The following is a 21,273-nucleotide window of genomic DNA, read 5'->3' as shown; positions in this document are numbered from 1 at the left end:
TCATTTTGACAAATTTGTTACTTAACTTCCTTTAACGTAACACAAAATAGTTACTATAATTATTGTTTACACTGTTTCTATATTTATTTGAATTTACTTTCTGGTATATCTGTTATTAGTTTCATTTCTCTACTTATTTAAATGTACTTTCTGCTCTAATACTAGTAACGTTTCTCTAGTTACATGAATTTTCTTTCGGTTATCAACTGTCATTAGTGCCGTTTCTATAGTTACATGAATTTACTTTCTGCTGTAATACTAGTAAATTTTCTGTAGTTACATGAATTTATTTTCTGCTGTAATAGTACAGGGATGGACAAAAATAAGGAAACACATTGTGAAATGCATGCTTGAATTAAAGTGTTTATTTTAGCGACGTTTGTAGGTGACGCTGTTGTATATGCCCAATACGTTGCAAGCTTCATCTGTTGTCGAGACTGTGTTCTGTGCAGTTTTTAACTGCATCGTGTCAGAGCGAACAGAATTCGAACGCGGGCAAATTGTTGGGACCCGTATGGTGGGTGCTTCCGTAACCAAGGTAGCCGAGGTTTTTGGTGTTTCGCGAGGCACAGTATCCAAGATGATGACCACATACAGGAGGACTGAAAAAACCGCATCCGATAAACACGAGCGCGGACGGAAATGTGTGTTGAGTGATCGAGACAGACGAACACTGCGTAGGATTATGACGAAAAATAAGAAGAGTACAACTGCAAAAGTGACTGCTGAACTGAATGTCACGCTCACAAACCCTGTCAGCACCAAAACAGTACGAAGGGAACTCCACAAGCAGGGTATTTGTGGACGAGCTGCAATTCCAAAGCCACTCATCAGTGATCAAAATGCCACTAAGAGGAGAGTGTGATGCCGAGGTCATGCGTAGTTTCTGTAGTTACATGAATTCACTTTCTGCTGTAATACTAGTAAAGTTTCTATAGTAGACTACATATTTTCTCTTCTACACAGCGCCAACACAGGCTCTGGGGCACATGCTCCTCCCATCGAAATGAGCGGTACCTGTTGTCACATTTTGGGTGTGTGATTATAGACGGGGTTTGAATTGGTGGCAAGATTTATTGACCACCTCTAGACTAACGACTCGTGACTACACTATACAGATCACCGACACACACAGACTAGTGTTCTCAGCCTATTACAGTCTGCACTAGCCGTTTCCTGCCACAGGATTTTAACACAGGAAATATATAACATTCCCACTGAGATACACACTACAAATATCACAAATGAAGTCTTCTCTTCACAGCCGGACTTTCAACAGAGCATTCTTGCAACTTATTAATTGCCCCAAACTGTCCCGGTTATAATATTTCGGCATGGACAACATAGAAAACTCCTTTCATCTGTTGCTGTACAATTGTTGCATTCGTGTATGTTGCTGCGGGAACGTGCTTGCAGAGCTATTGCCTAGAAACTGCTCTGGTTTACTTGCTCATCTCGTGGTCGTTGTATAGTAACGGCTCTGCACGCAATACTACTTTCCTGGGGTAAAGCGGAAGGAGGCATGAAAATATAAACTCGCTTCCACGTAGGGCAGAATTTGATTATAAGTGGAGCTGTACCTCCAACATTCCATAAGTCATCACGACTTGGTTCACACGTACACACTGATATTACCACATTATATTATTAACGCTGTAAAGGTTATTATACGAGGGTGCAAATGGATTGAAACCATTAGTAACAGAATATGTAACAATTTTCCCCAACGGAAACCGTAACAATTTGTAATTATTGGTACCTTCGCTGCTAAGTTACAGAAGTTCTATTGTTAACCTCGTTACCAAGGAAATTTGCACAGCGAAGCACGTCGATGGATCTGGACATACTGCGAGTGAAATACGTTAATAAATGTGATCTCAAAAATGCAGTCCGTTTTGGTTCATCGCTTGCCGTTTAGGAGTTATGACCATTTGTTTGTAACAAATACGGCTATTCAGTTCCTCTGTTTAGTCATGTATCCTGTCGACGCGACAAGTATTTATTGGGTTCCGGATTAGATTAATCGATTTATTGGATATTCACAGGCGGAACTACAATTAGTTGTAAAACAATCTTACTCTAACTGTAACACTTCGTAACTACATATTGTAATGTGTTTTTGTTACTGAAGACGCCGTAGAGATTGTTAAGGGGGGGGGGGTTCTCCGTTGCGCAACATGTCACAATATGAACAATGATAACACTCTAAAGGTTACTGTAACTACACACTTCTGACTTCTGTTTGTCTTCCATCTTCTGTTGTATTTTATACTCAGTCGAGTCAAGCCGAGTCGAGTCTTATGTTACGACCGACAATATTTTTTCTGTTGGACAGTTGCCGGTTTGTTGATGTGGGGCGCTTTCTCTGAGGAGAGAACGGTTCTGTCGTTTATAATTACTGGTGGCCCTCGCCAGTGCAGTCATCCTCGAATCCGGGTCCCGTGGGACTCGCGGCCATATTTTACTGTCTCAGATTCGAGACGTATTCTGTACTCAATCTATTCGTCAATTCTCTCACTGAGGCAAGGTCTCGTCGAACCACACGCAGATCACGCCCTTCAACAGTAGAGTGATTGCGTTACCTAGGAAATTTGATTTCCGAGCCACTGCCTAGCAATACGTGTTACATATATATAACAACTTTCTTAATTTTACAGATTCTGAAACGGCCTTTACAACGTTAATCCTAGGAACTAAGGTTCCCAATCATTTTTATTATATTGTAAAATTTCGCCTAATAACCAAATTTTGGAGTCAGAAAATCATCGCCGAAGCATCCACTGCTACGCAACAGCTTAATAAAATACGTTTCCAGAGCAACAAATACGCACACAACAGAAAATAAATTGTTTGAGACGGTGTCTTCTAATCAGTCCGACATGAATCTACGTTATGCTATAATATGCTAAGTTATTCAGCTTAAACCCAGAGTATTTTAAAATACAGCAAGACTTTAAATATTCTGTTGGTATCTGAGCGCAGCTAAGAATTACACAAGTGGTAATTATCTGTAATTAGAAGTAATAGGAATCCGATAAATTAAATTATCTACCGGTTCCTATGCGTAGCCTGGTTTACGTTGGACCAGTACCCCAACACTGCAAGTGTGTAATCAAATAAATTTACTGTCTCGCCCAGAGAATGTGTGCTCAAGAGAACACCATAGACCAAAGACGCTACTTGATTGGCAAGGAAATTGGCAACGGTGCTTTCGGAAAGGTACATATAGCAGACTATACTGACAAATCCTCTAGGAAGAAGGCCCGTCTTGCGTGCAAAATATTCATTGAAGACAGTCCAACGAACTGTCCTTCGAAAAAGTTTCTCCAAAGGGAGCTCCATATTCTGACCAAAATCGAAAATCCTAACATAATCCACGTACATAGCATACTCCGACATGGGCCCAGGATATTTATTTTCATGTCTTTCGCTGAGATGGGAAATCTTTCAGATTTCATTCGGGCGAAAGGAAAAGTTCCAGAACAACAGGCTAGAATCTGGTTCCGACAGATGGCAAGTGGTGTACAGTACCTCCATGGAAAGAATATTGCCCACAGAGATCTGAAATCCGACAACATTGTACTTTCTAAACACTTCAACGCTAAATTAGCTGACTTCGGTTTTGCGCGGTTTTGTGTCGATTCTGATGGTCACCCAGTGTTCAGTAAAACGTATTGTGGCTCCTTAGGTTATGCGGCACCTGAAATTATTAGAGGTACTCCTTATAATCCTAAAATGGCAGATGTTTGGTCTTTGGGCATCATCTTATTCTTCATGTTGAATGTTTCTATGCCCTTCGACGTGTCAAACTTATACAGATTACGAAAGGCCCAGATGTCAAGGAAACTGAAATTCCGGGTCCCGACATCAATGGCTGCTAAGTCCATTTTGAAGCAAATTTTAGAACCTGATGTTACTTTACGTCCTACTATAGACAGGGCACTGGAGAATGAGTGGGTCACTTCCAGCAATAAGATTAATCTAGCTCCTTAAAAGGCCGACCAATACATTTCGTACGCGCCGTAGCTCAAGCGGTTAGTCGCTGGCTTCCCACCGCGGCGGCCCGTGTTCGATCCCGGGTCTGGTCAAGTGTGATTTGTGGTGGACAAAGTGGCGCGGGGGTAGGTTTTCTCCAAGTACTTCGATTTCCCCTGCCAATCTTCATTCCACTAGTTGCTCCACAATCACCCTCACCTATCATCTGGGGCTGGTACAATAGGCCAGAAGTGGCCGCAGTACGAGGGACTTAGTCCCACCCCACTAGCAATAAGAAGAAATATATTTTGTAGCTCAGTACCTGATGTAGAAGCCTAAGTCGTCCTAGTAGACTCTAAAGGGTTCTGACAACGGGGTACAACTCCCAGTATTACTGGGGTATTCCCGTGTTTGCCCATCACAGTGGCTGCACGATCTAAGGTACGAAAATCAATCGCCCGCTAGAACACTGAAATTGTGGGTTCGAATCCCACTCAAGGGCTGTGTGTCTGCATNATATATATACATACTGTTGCTCCCACTTGGAGCAGAGGGCATATATAGGTGGATAGAATCGAGTGATTGAGATTAGCTACTTCTGCTTGCCCCAACAGAGTAGGTGTCTCCCACCCCCACACCTGAGGACGTTAAGAAATCCAGTTTCCAAAAAGTTCCGTTCTTTAGAATACCGGACGATAGACAAAGTCCAAAAAACCAAGAAATACTAGTAGCCTACTACTCTAAGAGATGGTGACCGTTATTTCTTACGCACTGGCAGTGTTGTTGATGCAAGTACCATCGCTGAAGAGGAGTGGTGATGTAGAAGCAACTGATATTTCGAATTTTGAAAACCAGAATGGTTGAATAGGTGGAGACGGTGACTGCTAGGCAACGGTACGGTGAACACGTTTCAGCGGAAAGAGATGCCATCGAAACAATAGAGGAATGCGTGTTTCCTATGCTGCCATTGATAGGCAACGACTTGGTAACAAATCAACAAGAAAGAATAGAGGATCTGTCGGAAGAGGTATTTCCTATGTGGTCCGCGCCAAGGCTATATAACGAGGACCAGCGGCATCCACCTTCTCGTCAGAGACGATGTTACATAAGCGCTATTACCGCAAGAGTTCAGTCGATAAAATCTCTGGGCGTGTGTCAAGGGGTTTGAAGTTAAGACGAACTGATTGGCGGTAAACGGCCAGTCGTGAAGTAACGCTGACTTTTTACTTTGACAAAAGTAAAAAAGTGTAAGAAGCTTGAACTTGGCGGCAGTGAGACCTACAACCAGTCTTCTGAAATTCGCTTAGTGGGGGGTGGAGTCCAACTGGTTCCACTCGGCACGGCGGCCACTGATTGGCCTATTGTAGCCTGCCCCGGGTGATTATTATGATGGAGCATTTGGTGGAATGAAGATTGGCACGGGAAACCGAAGTACTTGGAGAAATCCCGCCCCAGAGTCACTTTGTCCACCACAAATCCCACTTGACTAGACCCGGAATCGAACCTAAGTCGCCGCGGTGGGAAGCCAGCAACTAACCGCTTGAGCTATGGCGCGGCCAATCAGTCATCTAACTGCATTTTGTGAGTGGTGAAATAGGTTAAGGCTTAACCTGCTGCACAAGCCTGCATTGACAGACAACCTGTATACCCCTCAGTACAGTGCAGTGACAAAGGACACGCGGAGTCCATAGTGACGTGGACGCTGTGGCAGTGCGGGTATACTCCTACTGAAACCACTGCGCAACAAACGTAGCGTCGCCCCCCTCTCCTCGTCGAATAGGTGACCCGCTTCTAAACCCGTGCATGTCTAAGAGAGAGCAAAACCCTTCTTCATGCTTCTCCCCGGGAGACTGAAGCCAGGAATGGCTGTGCTGGCGAGGACAAGGAGCAACCTAACCACAGACCAGACAGATTGGTCAGCCAGCAGCAGTCACTTCGCGAGTTGCCAGTGAGTAGTGGCAGTCCATGGTTGGCTGTCAAGAATATTCACTGTTAGCAGACGCTACCTAGAAACGACTAATAACGAAAGAATAATAAACAGAATATTTTGTGTGTCCTGTAGTTGTAGTGATCTACAGCGTGCGTAAACTAGTGAGATCGTTATAATAATTCCTAGTTACGAGCTTTAAAGATCAGTAAATCAAATAACCAATCAAAACTCCATGCCTAGGCACTAACACTTGTACAATGCGAACAGTGCACTCCCATGAGATCTTAATCTGACAAATTTTAAGTAGATAAACTGAATTTCTGTTTACTAGATCATTTTGTTGGAGAAATGGAGCAAAATGGACATTTAATTGGTAATTCCTTCTTTTCAGAGACGCCTCCAAGTGGGAGATAAGCCAATTATCTATCCATATATCATGAATTTCTGAAAAACAGACCCCAAATAAGAGGAAAATATATCAAATATTAATACCAAATATTAAAAGGAATGTCTGCACCGCCCCGGTCTTCGAGAACTGGTCCCCCCACTCCGATAATATCCTGATATATTTTAGTTGCGATATGAATGTGTCTGACTCCCTTCGCACTACGACGTCAAATGGGCCTACACCGATGAACTGATAATGGACGTCTGTGTGGAGCGTTTGTGGAATAATATTGAAAGTTCATGAAGATTTGGTAAACACGGAAGCTGGAGGAAGCTACGGCGTTGGAAGCCATTACCAGGCGACAACCAGTGAAGATACAACAGACTGAGACTAACCTTGCCTTTCTCTCCCCCGACACACTCTCCCCCGACACAATATCATATACAAAACCCTGCTTCTGTCCCAGCCCCTTCACCCCTCCCACTCCAATGATTTCCCATGTAGACTTGCCCCCCCCTTCCTTCACTGCTCTCACATAGCTGTGTTTATTTCCAACACCAGTCTGCTTTACCGGTTCTCACGGTCTCTTCGCTTGCGGATTTTCTTATTTTCCTTCTACCCGGAAGATGGAGACGATACTTTCGTCCGAAACGTCGGTTAACACCACATATTCACGGTGCCACATCCCAGAAGACTGCTTTCTTCATAGTCACCGCCGTGAAAACCTCAAATCTGAGAAGGATTAGTACGTGCTGTAGTGAAATGCAGAGTATGTGACATAGCGATAGCTTTGTAGTCTTTTGTAGTTACGATCTGTAAGTATTCAATAAATTCAATTACTAATCCGAAAACCGTCTATAGTCTCTTGGTCACGTGACATTACTAATTATAACATTTATGGTTGCAAGCGAAAGGGAAATTTTCATCTTCAGCTTTAACTTCTAAGGCAGTAAGAGGAGTAGCCGAACAAGAAAGAAGAAGACGTTGCAAGAACAGCCTGCAAATATAAGGAACGGGGATGTACCGTTAGGCTATTCGGGACCAACAGCCTTAAGAAGGGAGCAGTGTGACTTATTTCGCTAAGGAGGACATCCCCTCCCCCGCCAGCCGTGACGTAACAACGCTGCAGCTACTACGGTGACGAGTCAGTCAAGACTCCGCCCCCTCCCAGCGGTGACGTAGACATATTTTAATGTTTCCTGTTCGCCCATTTAAAACTGGTTCTTCCAAGTGGTTCCTTCCTTTCATCACGGTATAGAGTACAGGTTTTCCCTTTATGATTTACGACTAGTGTACTTTACACAATTTTTTCATATTTCTATATTTACCTCATACTTCAGAATTAATTTATGATTAAAACGTATCTTCGTACGTTAATGACAATACATACTGTCACGTGTATGGGTGTGAATAAGATAGAGTCTAGATTGGTAATTGGATTTTGTGGTCACTTTTTCTACAATCATTCGTAATCTCAATGAATTACGATTACTCAAAATTAATCTTCAGCCGAACCCTTCTTCCCTCGTTGCCGAGGACACATCCAATTCTGATCCACGACTCTGACTCTATACTCTAAACTGCCTTGGTTTCTGGTTACATAGCCTCGGGTCGGACGTCACGGAAAACACGTCCATTGCCTATCAGTGGACGTCTACTCTTGTCGTGTATTGTTGTAGGCTTTATCTAGCATCGGCCTGTTTACCAAGAATCTGTCTCTGTTGGAAAGTGTTTATCGAGCCGTTGCTCAGCAATGAGCATATACATCACAATACTGTACCGGTGTAAATACTGTTACGAAGCTTTCAATTAATATATACTTTGCTGGTAAACCCTACAGCAACCTTAATATGCACATGCAAGATACAATCAGCTGGTGAGCCTATATGCTTTCCCGTTTCCGTGAAGTGTGACCGTGGGCAATATCGCTTGACGCCCAATTAACCGAAGTACTTTCATCTCACCTGAATGCATCAATTACCATAAAATATAAATCAGGGCGGACAGAGGAGAGTGTAGAAGGTGGGACAGTGTCAACAGGAAGGTGGCAACGCCACCGGCTTGAAGCGCCGAGCAATGCCAGTAGACCAAGGCACAAAGTGACAGCGGTGGAACCAGAATGGAGGGTGTGTTTGAATGAGGCACACAGGATGTGGACAAGAGAAAAATAGAATAATATGAAGAGAATATTAGCGCTTGAAAATTATCGGGAATTTATCAACAGAGTATGTTGTTCAACAACTAACGAACTGAGGCAATGATTATGTATGATGAACTTGAAAGGACTAGACAGGAGTGACCACCGTATGCCTTAAGTTGAGATACTAAAGTTGGCCTCAAAAGAATTACTGTTGAAACTACGTAAATGTCGGTCAAAACGGCGCTTGCCAAGTTCCTTACTTACTTATGGAGCTGAGCCCTTCTTGAGAAGCCAAATCTGCAGCTACTCAACAATTTCCCAGCATTTTATGGAACCCGAAGATTCATTACCGTGTTTACAAGAGACCTCCACTGGTCCCTATCCTAAGTAAGATCAATCCAATCCAATCCATACCATCCAATCCTATCCCTCTGAGATCCATTTTAATATTGTCCACCCACCTACGTCTTGGTCTTCCCAGTGGTCTCCTTCCTTATGGCTTTCCCACCCATATCCTACATGCATTCATCTTCTCCCCATTCGTCTGCTTGCCCTGCCCACCTCATCCTCCTTGACTTGATCATTCAAGTGCCTAAAAGTTGAAATTCATCCCCGTCACCACAACAGCTAACCCGCCTGGTTTGTGATGACCCTCAAGTTTCAGGAATATGTGGACACACTCCATGACTGCGGAACTATGTTTTTCATATGGGACATGTCACGGATTACACCGTTCTTGCTGGGTCTGAATATTCCATAGAAACATTCCGTTTCTCTTAAAGATCTGCCTTCTTATATTAAGATTACGAAAGTTTTAGGCACAGGTTTATATACAATTAAAATTGCAATGTAATTAATCATGTATACAGGATGCCCCAGGAAGAAAGTACAGTATTCTGGGATGATGTCATAGTATCGGTCATTCTAAGCAAAAAAGTGTATATGTACATGTGTTCTATTCCAAACAGATTCCGAGATAGAGCTATTTCACTGTACAGTTCCAAAACTGTTGATAAGAAAGAGATATTACGTACTGTTTCTAATACCGGCATTTATTGTTCAAGTGACAAAGTTTATATAGTTTACCTAGTGTAATGCATTTCCGAAAATTCCGCCTTCAACATCAGTGCACTTTGCAACTCGTGTGAGAACATGGCGTGTTGCTCGTCTGTACAGTGCACAGTGCACAGTGAAATATCTCTGTCCCGGAAACCGTTCGGAATAGAGCACATGTACATATACATATTTTGCTTAGAATAACCGATGCTGTGACCACAAGGAATACTGATCTTTCCTCCTGGGATACCCTGTATATGACGCCTGAAAGCCGAAATAGCGGAACCAGACTAGATATTCATTGCTAGGCAACGTCTCGGTAAACATGTTTCCGACGAAACGAATAAGCAATTAACAACGGAGGTATTGTTGTGATAACGATGGAAACAGCGTTTATTATTGGGGGCGGCTTCGAGGATATATAGCAAAAATAACCGAGGTCTCAAATTGAGCAAAACTAATTAACAAGGCTGTCCCCCACCACAAGCAACTAAGGAATAAGAGGTTGAAGCGGAAATGGAAATATTAATGCACGCAGAATATTAATTAAAAGTCCAATTTATAAAGTTCAGTGTACTTTGTTGATGAGAATGGCACAGATTTAATGAAAACCCTGTCTCAGTAGTGAAATATGTTAGTCACCACGGAACCAACAATGGGCACAGGAACGTATACATCACAGAGCGAAGCTACTTCCGTCACTGCGCTACGGAATGATCCATATGTTTACCCTGCTGCATTGTTTGTACATTTCATCCCAGTTTTCTAATATGATATACCGGGTGTGCTGCAAATTCACCGTAATCAATTACGCATCGTACAGACTACGTTTCGCAGTTATCTTGCCAAATGATATTGCCTAAAGAACTGTAAACCACTGAACGTTAGCATCATACATGTGTTTAATTTTTATAAGCCAGACTTTAATATTGTGCCTCTGCTGTGGCCTAAATATCTGTATAACGCTTTGCTGAAGAAGATCCAGGTCAAGCTCATTTTACCAAGACAACAGGATTAATTTAGGTAAAAGGAAGCTCTGGAGATCGGAGTCCGAGTCCCGGTAGGGTCAAGAATTTTCTTTTCTCCATGTCGTCCAGACCGGTTCTGGGGTCCGCCCAACATCCTATCCAATGGGTACCGAGGGCACTTTCCCCCGTGGTAAAGTGGCCGGGGAGTGAAGCTGACCACTCATCTCCAGATAATGCCGAGGCCATGAAAATGTGCATCTATATATCCACTCCCCTATACGCCTTCATGGTGTAGTGTTTAATTAATTAAGCATAAGGAAATCTTTACCTTTTTAAAAAAAGTTCTGGGAAAACTAATGGCGTCTTTTCCTTTCACCACAAATTTGAGATGCTGTAGTGCTGGCAATGCTAATGAGGGACTTGTTAAGTACAGTGTTGGGTTACCATGCGTGGCATGTCATACATACTACATTTCATAACCAAAATTTCAAGCAACAATTTGTGAGGCTGCAGTGTTCGTATTACTGATGCGTTGGATTTATGAATGATGATTTAAGATGGCTTCTTAAGGTATGATAAATATATCAGGTTTCATGATGATGGATTCAGCCCTTTAAGTAACATTAATGAACCAGCGTGAGCAGATGGCTGCAGACTGAGCCACCATTCGAGACCATCCAGCTATATAGGAAGAGAAAGGTAGGGAGAGTAGGCCCCACGGGAAATCAATAGAGAGGGGAGAGGAAGGGTCTGTGGAGAAGGGCCAGCAGGTAGGCCAGGACTGGCATAGAATCGTGTAGGTGGGAAAGACGTAGGTCTACCGAGCGAGCATTGACCCAGTAGCACTGGGGCTAAGCTGCCGAGCGTGTATTGACCTGCGTAGCCTTTTTGATCTGTCATCATGTTCCAGTGGATCCTCGCTCGCGGATTATCTAACCTGAAGATGGAGCCGATACGTTCCTCCCACTAGACGGCATTTTTCATAGTCACCGCCTTGAGAACCTCAAATCTTACATCTTCACCAGATCTCCTAGGGATCCCAGAAGAATGTTTTCTCCCACACTGCCAATGTCTCGATATTGTTCGTACCATCTCCTAACGCTCTTGTCATCAGGCAGTCCCGCACAATAGTCGCGCCTAAATTCATGTTGAATTCGAACAACTGATTCAAATTTTGCAAATCACAACATGGGCTGTGCTTCCTGTTGTACAGAAGACACTGATGTTCGCTGGTGAGAGCGCAGAACACGTAAAGAGAGCCGTTGCCCGTTAACTGCCGATACAATCTGCAAGCAACTTGTGTCAGTGAAACTGTTGAGTTAGATGACACCGCAAGTATGTCTAGTACATACTCTGGCCCATATAGGACCGAGCAAATTGGTTCACGCTGTAATGCTTCTGGCTAGAATTCGGGAGGGAGGTATCGAGTTCGAATTTCGACCTGGACATCAGTGATCATGAATGATCTTGCTGGAAGATGTAGTCATCAGAATCTTGATTCAGTTGAGGAAACATAATTACAGCAATTTAAAATAGTATCATTCTTTTTGTAATACCCTGTATTATTTGTGCGACTTCTGCTAACATTTTGTTAAAAATACGAACACAAACAGAACGAATTAATAACAAATCGATGTTTAGATGAGGTTTGAATGCCTTTTATTACCGAAACAGAGGCACAGTTTCTGTCCGCCTCTAAATGCCGTCCGGCAACATTGTCACAACATGTGCATCTGGTACATAAGCCTTTGAAACGCCTAAATCATAAATATACCTTAAGAACTGACACATAATTTATGTCAACAAATGTAAAGCAAGGGATATCTTAAAACTTCTGTTTTGCGAATTTGCGAATTCTCCCCCACTTCCCGCGTACAACGCGGATCCCTAGTTTAAACCAGCTTTATAATATGATTATAACTGGTAGACCCGTGTGTAGTCTGTTTTGCTGAATTGGTACCTAATGTCTGCCCCCCCTCCACCCGACGGTGGGTCACGTCAGGCTTGAAGCATGTTGTGTCACATGTACGCAAGCTCTTATATAACTCCAGTCAGCAAAAACAAGTTGGTCTTACCATGCCCAATTTATGCTCTATTATAAGAAGTTGGACAAAGGATCCCTCCATGCAAACAATCGGTGAAGAATAATAGCAATGGAGACAATGAACGCCTCGGGAGTTAGAAACTTGATCCTCGCAAAAGTTTACGCCCCATCCCCCATTGTAAGCTCGTACAAAACGCTGGTGGGGAAAGTTTAACAAGAAATCTTACCTCATTCTAATTTCCGTTTAAGAATTTCATAAGATGGCATGCTGCGTGTCTATGAGATAATGGATTCAATTTTAGTTCTCAAAGAAATAAAGAGTACTTGCTCCTGTTCTAAGTTACAGTGTAATGAGCGTCCGCGCATAATTCTTACGAAGTAAATTTGACAAAAATGGAGGAAGAATGAAGAACATAATTCCGTGTCGATGACTAGCAAATGTAACGTGTTCCGGTAACAATTTTCAAATTATATAAAAAAAGTTTAAATTTTGAAGCCACAATTAATTCTTTACATTTACAGCACAAAATATCCTTTGTTTCTGTCCCAAGCTCTTCCGTAACAGTGCACAGAGCAACAGTACTTATGTCGCCTCTAATGATTTGTTTTGCTTTATCCCTTTACTAATTTGCGAATCAAATTAAATTGGCTCAACAGTTCGCAAATAGTCACTAAAAGCTTATTTTATTCTCCTTCGTGTTATATTAATAGGAAGTCTTTGTTTTATTTTGTCCTTAACGATTTATCACAAGAACAAGTGAGAATATTAAAACAAATGTTTTGATCCCTTGTGTCCGTTGTAGCAATTAAGAAACATGTTTCATTTAGCTTTACTCCAAACTCTAAGCGCAAACAAAGCTCTATATTTGCTTTAATGTTGTAACGACGTGCCAAGCTGCTTAGTTAACCTATACTGCAAAGTGTGGAAGAAAATATAGTTATCTTGTTTCTACTTTCTCTCTTGTTCAATTTACCTGCACTACAAAATAGTTTATTAAACCAGAACTGCTTTTGCGCTGCTTCGTCTCCACCATAAACCAACTTACTCTGCATTCGGTTCCAGATTCGGGGTTAAACCAAAATTCTTTTATTGCTTCTTGCATTGCTTCAAACAGTATGTTTATTTCACTAGTCCTTTAAATAAATTAGAATTTATTATAATATAGGTACCATGAAGAAAAATAGAGGAGATTTGATGCTAGCAAGGAGGTTGGTCTAGAAGTAAACACCGAGAAAACTAAGTATATGTTACTGTCTCGCCACCAGACTGCAGGGCAAATTCATGACATAAAGACAACAAACAGATCCTTTGAAAATGTGGCACAATGAAAATATTTTGGAACGACAGTAACAAATCGAACTTGGTTTAGGAGGAAATTAAGAGGAGATTGAACTCGGGTAATGCTTGCTACCATTCAGCCCACAATCGTTTTTTCTCACCTGTTGTATAAAAATATAAAAATTAGAAAACTATAATTTTGCCTGTGGTCCTGTATGGGTGTGAAACTAGGACTCTGACATTAAGGGAGGAACATAGACTGTGGGTGAAGAAAGTCGTCTTCTGGGATCTGGCGCCGTGTATTCTTTGTTTTAGCCGACACGGCGCCAGATAGCAGAAGACGACTTTCTTCATAGTCATCGCCGTGAAAACCTCAAAACTTACATAGACTGAGGGTGTTTGAGAACAGGGTGTTGAGGAGAATATTTGGACCGAAGAGAGATGAAGTGACAGGAGGTTGAAGAAAACTACATAATGAGGAGCTTCATAACTTGTACTCTTCTCCAAGTATAATTAGAATGATCACGTCATGGAGGATTAGATGGACAAAGCATGTAGCACGAATGGGAGAGAAGAGGAATGCATAAAGGATACTGGTAGGAAAGACAGAAGGAATGAGATCACTAGGAAGACCAAGACATAGGTGGGTGGATAATATTGAAAGGATCCTAGAGAGACAGGATGGGGTGGTATGGACTGAATCGATCTGGCTGGGGATAGTGACCAACGGAGGGCTCTTGTGAACAAGGTAATGAATGAAATTCCAGGTTCCATAAATTGCTGGGAAGTTTTTCAATAGCCGAACAATTTGCGGCTTCTCAGAATGGGCTTAGCTCCATGAAGTGAGTCAGTCAGTCAGTTAGTTAGTTAGTTAGTTAGTTAGTTAGAACAAAGTAATTTCATTAGCCAACATATATATTAGCAACGTCTGTCTAAAAGCTTCATAATGCCTGGGAGTGAAATACGTGTATTTTGAAGCTACTTCACGTCCAGCAGTGCCAACTGGAGACGGCTATCTGTCCTTCCGAAACACCCTATAAAACTTCGGCATGGACCACGCACAGAAAAAAACAGCCTCTTTACTGTGTGACGTCACCGCTCACGCGAGAACATATTTCCCGAGCTGTTGCCCAGAAACTGGTTGCATAACCCCGTTATCCTATTGTTGCGTGCTTGTATTACTAAGCAACGGCTGTTTCTATGACTCAACAGTTCTTACATGGAGCAAATACGCTTCCACAATACAGTAAATTTCATATATCCATACGGAAATATTGTCAATTTTCACAGAATAGATGCGATAAACTGAAACATGAGACTGATCCCTCGTTCGTGACCTACTACGTAACTTCAGTTTATGCAGAGCGTTGAAGCTCAACAATTGTTACCATGGAATACTGAAACTCTTACAAAGCTATTAAGATGCAAGGAATAAAGGATTGAAGCACAGAATAAATTTTGGTTAACATTATTCTGGATCATCCTGTATAATAATTTTATATAATGTAGTTGGACCGCTAAAACAACAGTGCACTGACCTTTACATTTCACACCCAGTCTGAACACTGCCTGCTTCTGCTCTCATCGTTCTCAACACTCACACTGAAGATGGCGATAGCATGTTCTGTAGAAACTTTGAATACATTTTTCACTACTGCATGGCCTCGGAACCAACAAAAAATTACAGAACTGCGTGCCATTTTTAAACACGATTCTATGGGGTTCCCATTAGTGGGATTAATGAGTGCCTCTTCCATTTAATTTCAAGGGTTGCTTGGCTTGCTAATAATAAAGAAAATCTTGTGCATTCAGAATTAATAGTCACATTTTTATTAACAGTTGTGACATTTTCATTTAAATCTTACGACCAAGAAGTATCAAAGGAGACAATACAGCAAATACTGTACGTGTATATGCAAGACATGTTGCAGACACACCACATCCTGACATGCGTATATTAAACAGCCTTCTGCTTGCATACTGCCACGTTAAGCATACCGGTGTTTCCTGGAATGTTGACTGCATGCTAGCTCAGTGGTAACGCGTCTCACTTCATAAGTGTTTACTGGTGAGTGGTAGTGAAGCTCCGTGCATTCTTAACTTCCGCATTAGATGGATGTGAGTGGTCGGCTTCACGCCGCCCCACTCCTATTAATCGAGTGACACGCAGAACCGGTTATGACGATGTGGAAACCTGCCGGAAATGGAACACAGACTCCCAGACTGTGTATGTCATATCTTAGTCACTATACTGTGTTAAATAGTAACAAAAAATCACAAAATAACAAGACATAGGAAAGAAAGTTGTTGTGTTCTCATCAGAGAATGGTAGATCAAGGAAGACAAGCTTCTATTATGCAGTCCCTGTGCTTAATTTTAGTATTGTGACGTATAGACCAATTGTCAGGTAAAAACTCAGTAAACATATTCCCGTTAGAGCCAACGCACACCAATAATAGGATGTCTATTGCTAGACAACGGATCAGTAAACACACCTAAAACAATATGGGACAAGAGAAGACAGTGTTTTCCCAGGGGTCAGCCCCGAGGCTATATAACGAAGGGAGCAGTCAGTTGTCAGAAGTTGAACCCCGTGTGGAGGCAGGGTCGAATACCTCCACCGTGACCCTGCGAGTCGTAAGAGGCGACGAAAAAGGAAGTCTCAAATCTGAGACTGTAAAATATGGTTTGGAGTTCCAAGGGACTCAGACCCTAGAAAGACTGCACTGGCAAGGGCCAGCAGCACATGTAAAAGGCAGACCCGTCGTCTCGTCAGAGAGGGCACCCCACAAAAACAAGACCGTAACTGTTAAAGGTAATAAATATCTGGTCATGAGCCCCATCTGGGGCTCGACACCAAGACTTACTGACTGACTGATCGTCAGTCGCAATCCTATTGAGTGAGTTGATTGAGTAGTGTCAGAAGTTGTTGCACAAGAAATTGGTTGAGTTCTGGAGATGGCAGTCTAAGATGATCGAGAAAAATGGCAAAAAATGAATTATGCTGTGAAAAGAAGACTTCACGTGTGATTTCAAGTCACAGTGACGGTTATAAATCCGTCGACAGGATACGACTAGTGAAGACTGAGAACCCTTTTACGTGTGTAATGGTGAAATTTAGTGTAGAACAGCGATAGCGCTGTAATTACTTTTAATCAAGAGTTGTGTGTATAAGTAATCAATAAATCCAATATCCAATCTAGAATCTTCTTACAAGTCATGCTCATCTCCAACACATGACAGTATCAATAGCACAAAACACTGAAAGGAGTGTTCCTGTTTATTCCACTTTTGGGTTGGAAGGAGAGTAAAAGACGCGAGAGAACCTGGCACCACGAAGTTCCTACAGGTTACACGACGCTCAAAACAACATGCACGTCACGTCATTAAATGGATATCCACACAAATTCTGTAGATAATCACGTGTTCCATTTTTGCACTGGAGAGGGCGATAAGACAAGCCACGGAACCTGGGGGCGCTCACAGCACCAGCTGCCTTGCTTTTTGTTTTCTGCCTGCGAAGGTTCCCACGGGATGTAACGCTAGAGAAAGTTGAATAATTTGACTTCTCCCGCGAGGCAGGAATAAATTCATTATTAACTGGATGAGTTATGCTAATCATGCCTCCGTGCTGACAGGCGTCTCTCTGTCGCGCCTGTGTTCCTTGCAGTAGTGTCGCTCGATAAGGGCTTGGTTCTCGTTGTCAATAGGAGCCTTGTCCACCTGTCTCAAAGTTTCCACTAAGGGCAGGGATTATATAGAAGTCAGTAAGAGCAACCATTCTGAAAGCATAAATTAATCTTTACCGGGCCCTGTGAGAACGGGAGCTTGTTTACTGAAATAATTTTCCTTAGAATTTATGGACACACATTCGCTCTCACGGCAACCTTGCATAAAATTATCATTATTGTTATTAACGTTTTCAAAAACAAATTTAACTCCTCTTATATTATGGATAGTGTTTGTTTCTGCGTACTGTCTCAAGCCCTTCAACTAGGCCGTGCCATAGTCGCCGGCTTCCCAAGGCGGCGGCCCGGTTTCGAGCACAGGTCAGGATATGTGGCATTTGTGGTGGACAAAGTGGAACTGGGACAGGTTTTAACCGGGTACTTCTCTTTCTCCTGTCGGTTCTCATTCCACCGACTGCTCTACACTCATCATCTACCATCCGGGGCTTGTACAATAGGCCAAACAGTGGCCGACGTACCAAGTGGACTCAGTCTCACCCCACTCCACGAAACTACAAACGACACCTGAAAAATCTCTGGACGTTTTCAATAAATGTCATATCTCCATTGAGGACACATTCTCCTTTGGAATTACTGGTTTTGAGGACGTTTTCCAACATCCGATATTCTTGAGACTTGAAGGCACGACGTTTCAGAAACTGGATCTGTTTCCTTCCTCAGGTGGTAGGAAGACACCTACTCAGTTGGGTCTCTTAGAAATAAGTAATCTCAATCACTGGACAACTCCAGTCAGATTCACCCAGCGGAAAACACCGTCTCTATTGTTGATAATATCACCGCTTACGGGAAATGTGTTTACCGAGCCATTGCTTAGAAACGGATTGCATAAACCCATTCTTTTATTTCTGCTCGGCGCGGACGACATAGAAAACTCAGTCTCACCTATTGTTGCGTGTTGCTGTTACCTGACAACGCGTTGATCAAATCTGTTACAATATACATAATAAAGCTTTCAATTTAATATAAAACCGTTTGTTCTTGTTTGACTCTACATGTAGTTACTATAGGATTCTGACGATGGTGTATAACACACTGATATATTGGGTTTTTGGACTTTATCCATCGTCCTGGTTTTTAAGATAACTAATAAAAACACGACGTTTCGGAAACTGGATCTGTTTCCGTCCTCAGGTGAAGGAAAACACCTATTCTGTTGGGTCCGTTGGAAAGAGCTAGCCTCAGTCACTGGACAAACCGATGTCACAAAACATGAAGATCATAAACACCTGAGACCAGGCTAAGTCCATAAGAGCTAATAAGAAAAATGACTCTACATGTTTTCATTGAGTTGTTACTACAAAAAAAAAACACGAAGCACTGCAACCTTATTTTTTGCTTCTTTTCTTAGAACGCATAATTCCGTTGTCTGCTTCGCAGCCCACATGCTTCTGCCGTACAAAATTATTATTCTTTCAACTGGCAAGAATATTGATGTGCTCTTGTTTAGGACAGAGACTCTACTGGAAAGAATATTGACGTCCTCTTGTTTAGGACAGAGACTCAACTGGCAAGAATATTGACGTCCTCTTGTTTAGGACAGAGACTCAACTGGCAAGAATATTGACGTCCTCTTGTTTAGGACAGAGACTCAGAGTACACTCTCGTTGCATTTCGATACCATCCTCGTCACAGAAGGAATGTAATCTTAATGACTGAAGACAGAGCAGAATTTTTCTTCGAAATATCGGTGGCTTGATATAATACTCTGTGATGTAAAAATCCAAAACGACAATATGAACAGTAATTTCAGTTGAAACATCGGTTCTTATGCCACTTATTCACTCTGCCTTGTCTGCCGCCGCCAATGGTTTCCTTTGTTGCGTAATCTTGAACTCAGCGTGCATTAGAAGCACCAGAGATTAGGTTATAAACTGTGTTTATGACGTTCTCGAGAAACTTCGTATTCAAGATACTCGTAGAGGATATAACTCCTCCAATCCTAACTGTAACCGCCTGTTTTTGTACACTTTCAATCAACAAGTGGCTGCACATTATTTCCGGTTCTATCCACGTAGCAGCGCAGCAAAATTAACACCGCGACAGAACTAGTTTAATGACTGTCTGATTCATACAGAAACAGCTTGCTACGTAATTGGTTCCCAAGTCCTTGACAAAATCATGTCGAAGTTGTAAAAGGAGCGTAAACAATTTTAAAAAGTTGTCAGGGTCGATGGGTTTTGGAAACACAGCAAACAGAATTACATTTACGAGGAAAACTTTTAATATCGAACTTTATTTAAACTGTAATAAGCATTTTTTTATTTTTATGATGGGTTGAAACTGAGTCCACTTTGTACTGCAGCCACTGTTCGGCCTATTGTATCAACCCCTGATGATGATGATTGTGGAGCAACTGTAGTATGAAAATTGGCAGGGGTAACCTGCCCCAGTGCCACTTTGTCCATCAAAAATCCCACATGACCTGACCCGGGCCGCAGCGGTGGGAAGTCGGCGACTAACCGCCTGAGCTATGGCACTGCCCGTATTAAGAATTTATTCTTAATTGTACAACCACTCTAAATCCTTGTATGAGAACACAGCAACAGCGTACGTTGAGAACAACGTAATTAAACTACTTCCTTTCAGTGTGGATATTAACAAGCGAAACATATGAAGGCAAACAGTTTCTTACTCCTGTAAAACTACCAACCGACTTATGGACTTCTGCAACTTACTTGCGCATTAGAATTTGTAACGGTTCAAAATGTCCCTTGTAATAAAAAAAGTTCAACAGAAAGTAAAAAATTGGCACGCAGATATTCCTGAAATACGCTTTTGGGTCGCTAGAGGGCGTATCGTTATTGCCTCAAGATACCACCTGTAGAATTTTATTAGGAACTTTTTATCCATACATTACTAAAATTTAATCAAAATCCTTATATTCTTCCTAGGAAGTTGCCGTTTTGAAATCCGCGGAGTCTATAAAGCCCCCACCCATTTGTAACAGGATGTTCATATTCACTGTGGGTGAGACTATTATTGATATAATCTTAAATATCGAACAAGAATAAAATCCGTCTAACAGTTTAGGGGCTAGCGAGGCACACGCACCTAAGCAAACACAGGGAACTAAGAAAAAACATTTTTCATGTTTAGGTTGTGCTGTAATCGTCTACATTCGTCTGACTCTCCGCTTCATTATCGCTTATCTCCTATATTACTCTCATATAGTGTGTGTGTGACTATAGACGGGGTTTGCATTTGTGAATAGATTTATTCTTCATTTACAAGTCGTAACTACAAATAACTATACCACTAATGCTCTTTATACGCTCTACATTTCACTAGAGTACAGAGTCCAGTCTTCTGCTGCTAGACGTTTCCTGGTAACTGCTCCAAGAGGCTATCCCTCTGCCTCCGTCTCAAGTCTTCTCTTCACAGACTCCCGTACAGAACTGACTAAACAGATCTCTTCCCTTGCTTATAACATCTCAGCACAAAACCACGTAGAAAATATAATTCTTCGATTCTTTTAGTCGAGCTGTTGCACTATTAAGAATCTGCTTCCTAGCAATTGGAATGTGTTTACCGAGCCGTTGCCCAGAAACGGCCCAGGTATATCCGCCCATCTCGCAGTTGTTGCATTGCAACAGCTCTACACGCTACAATACGAACTACATTCGTGAGATAAAACTGTCCCTCTACTTAATAAACTCAAGTGACACAAATATGTTGATGAGTTAATTGTTTATCTGTTGTTTACACGGTTTTACATATATATATATATTTACATACACAACAGGA

The 21,273-nt window shown here is 42.0% G+C and overlaps 1 protein-coding gene and 1 long non-coding RNA gene across 2 annotated transcripts in view; both read left to right on the top strand.

The window, feature by feature from the left end:
* LOC117282491 overlaps positions 1 to 21,273 on the top strand; it is a 221,377-nt gene that overhangs the window by 197,667 nt on the left and 2,437 nt on the right. The window lies entirely within an intron of this gene.
* On the top strand, positions 2,994 to 4,046 carry LOC111866665 (testis-specific serine/threonine-protein kinase 2). Its single transcript, XM_023855838.2, has one exon. It carries the CDS (start codon positions 3,142 to 3,144, stop codon positions 3,991 to 3,993), a length of 852 nt encoding a protein of 283 aa, XP_023711606.2. The 5' UTR covers positions 2,994 to 3,141; the 3' UTR covers positions 3,994 to 4,046.

The sequence above is a fragment of the Cryptotermes secundus genome, unplaced genomic scaffold (genome assembly GCF_002891405.2).
Source record: "Cryptotermes secundus unplaced genomic scaffold, Csec_1.0 scaffold2142, whole genome shotgun sequence".
NCBI classification, from domain to species: Eukaryota; Metazoa; Arthropoda; class Insecta; order Blattodea; family Kalotermitidae; genus Cryptotermes; species Cryptotermes secundus.
This window is presented reverse-complemented; position numbering and strand designations above follow the sequence as displayed.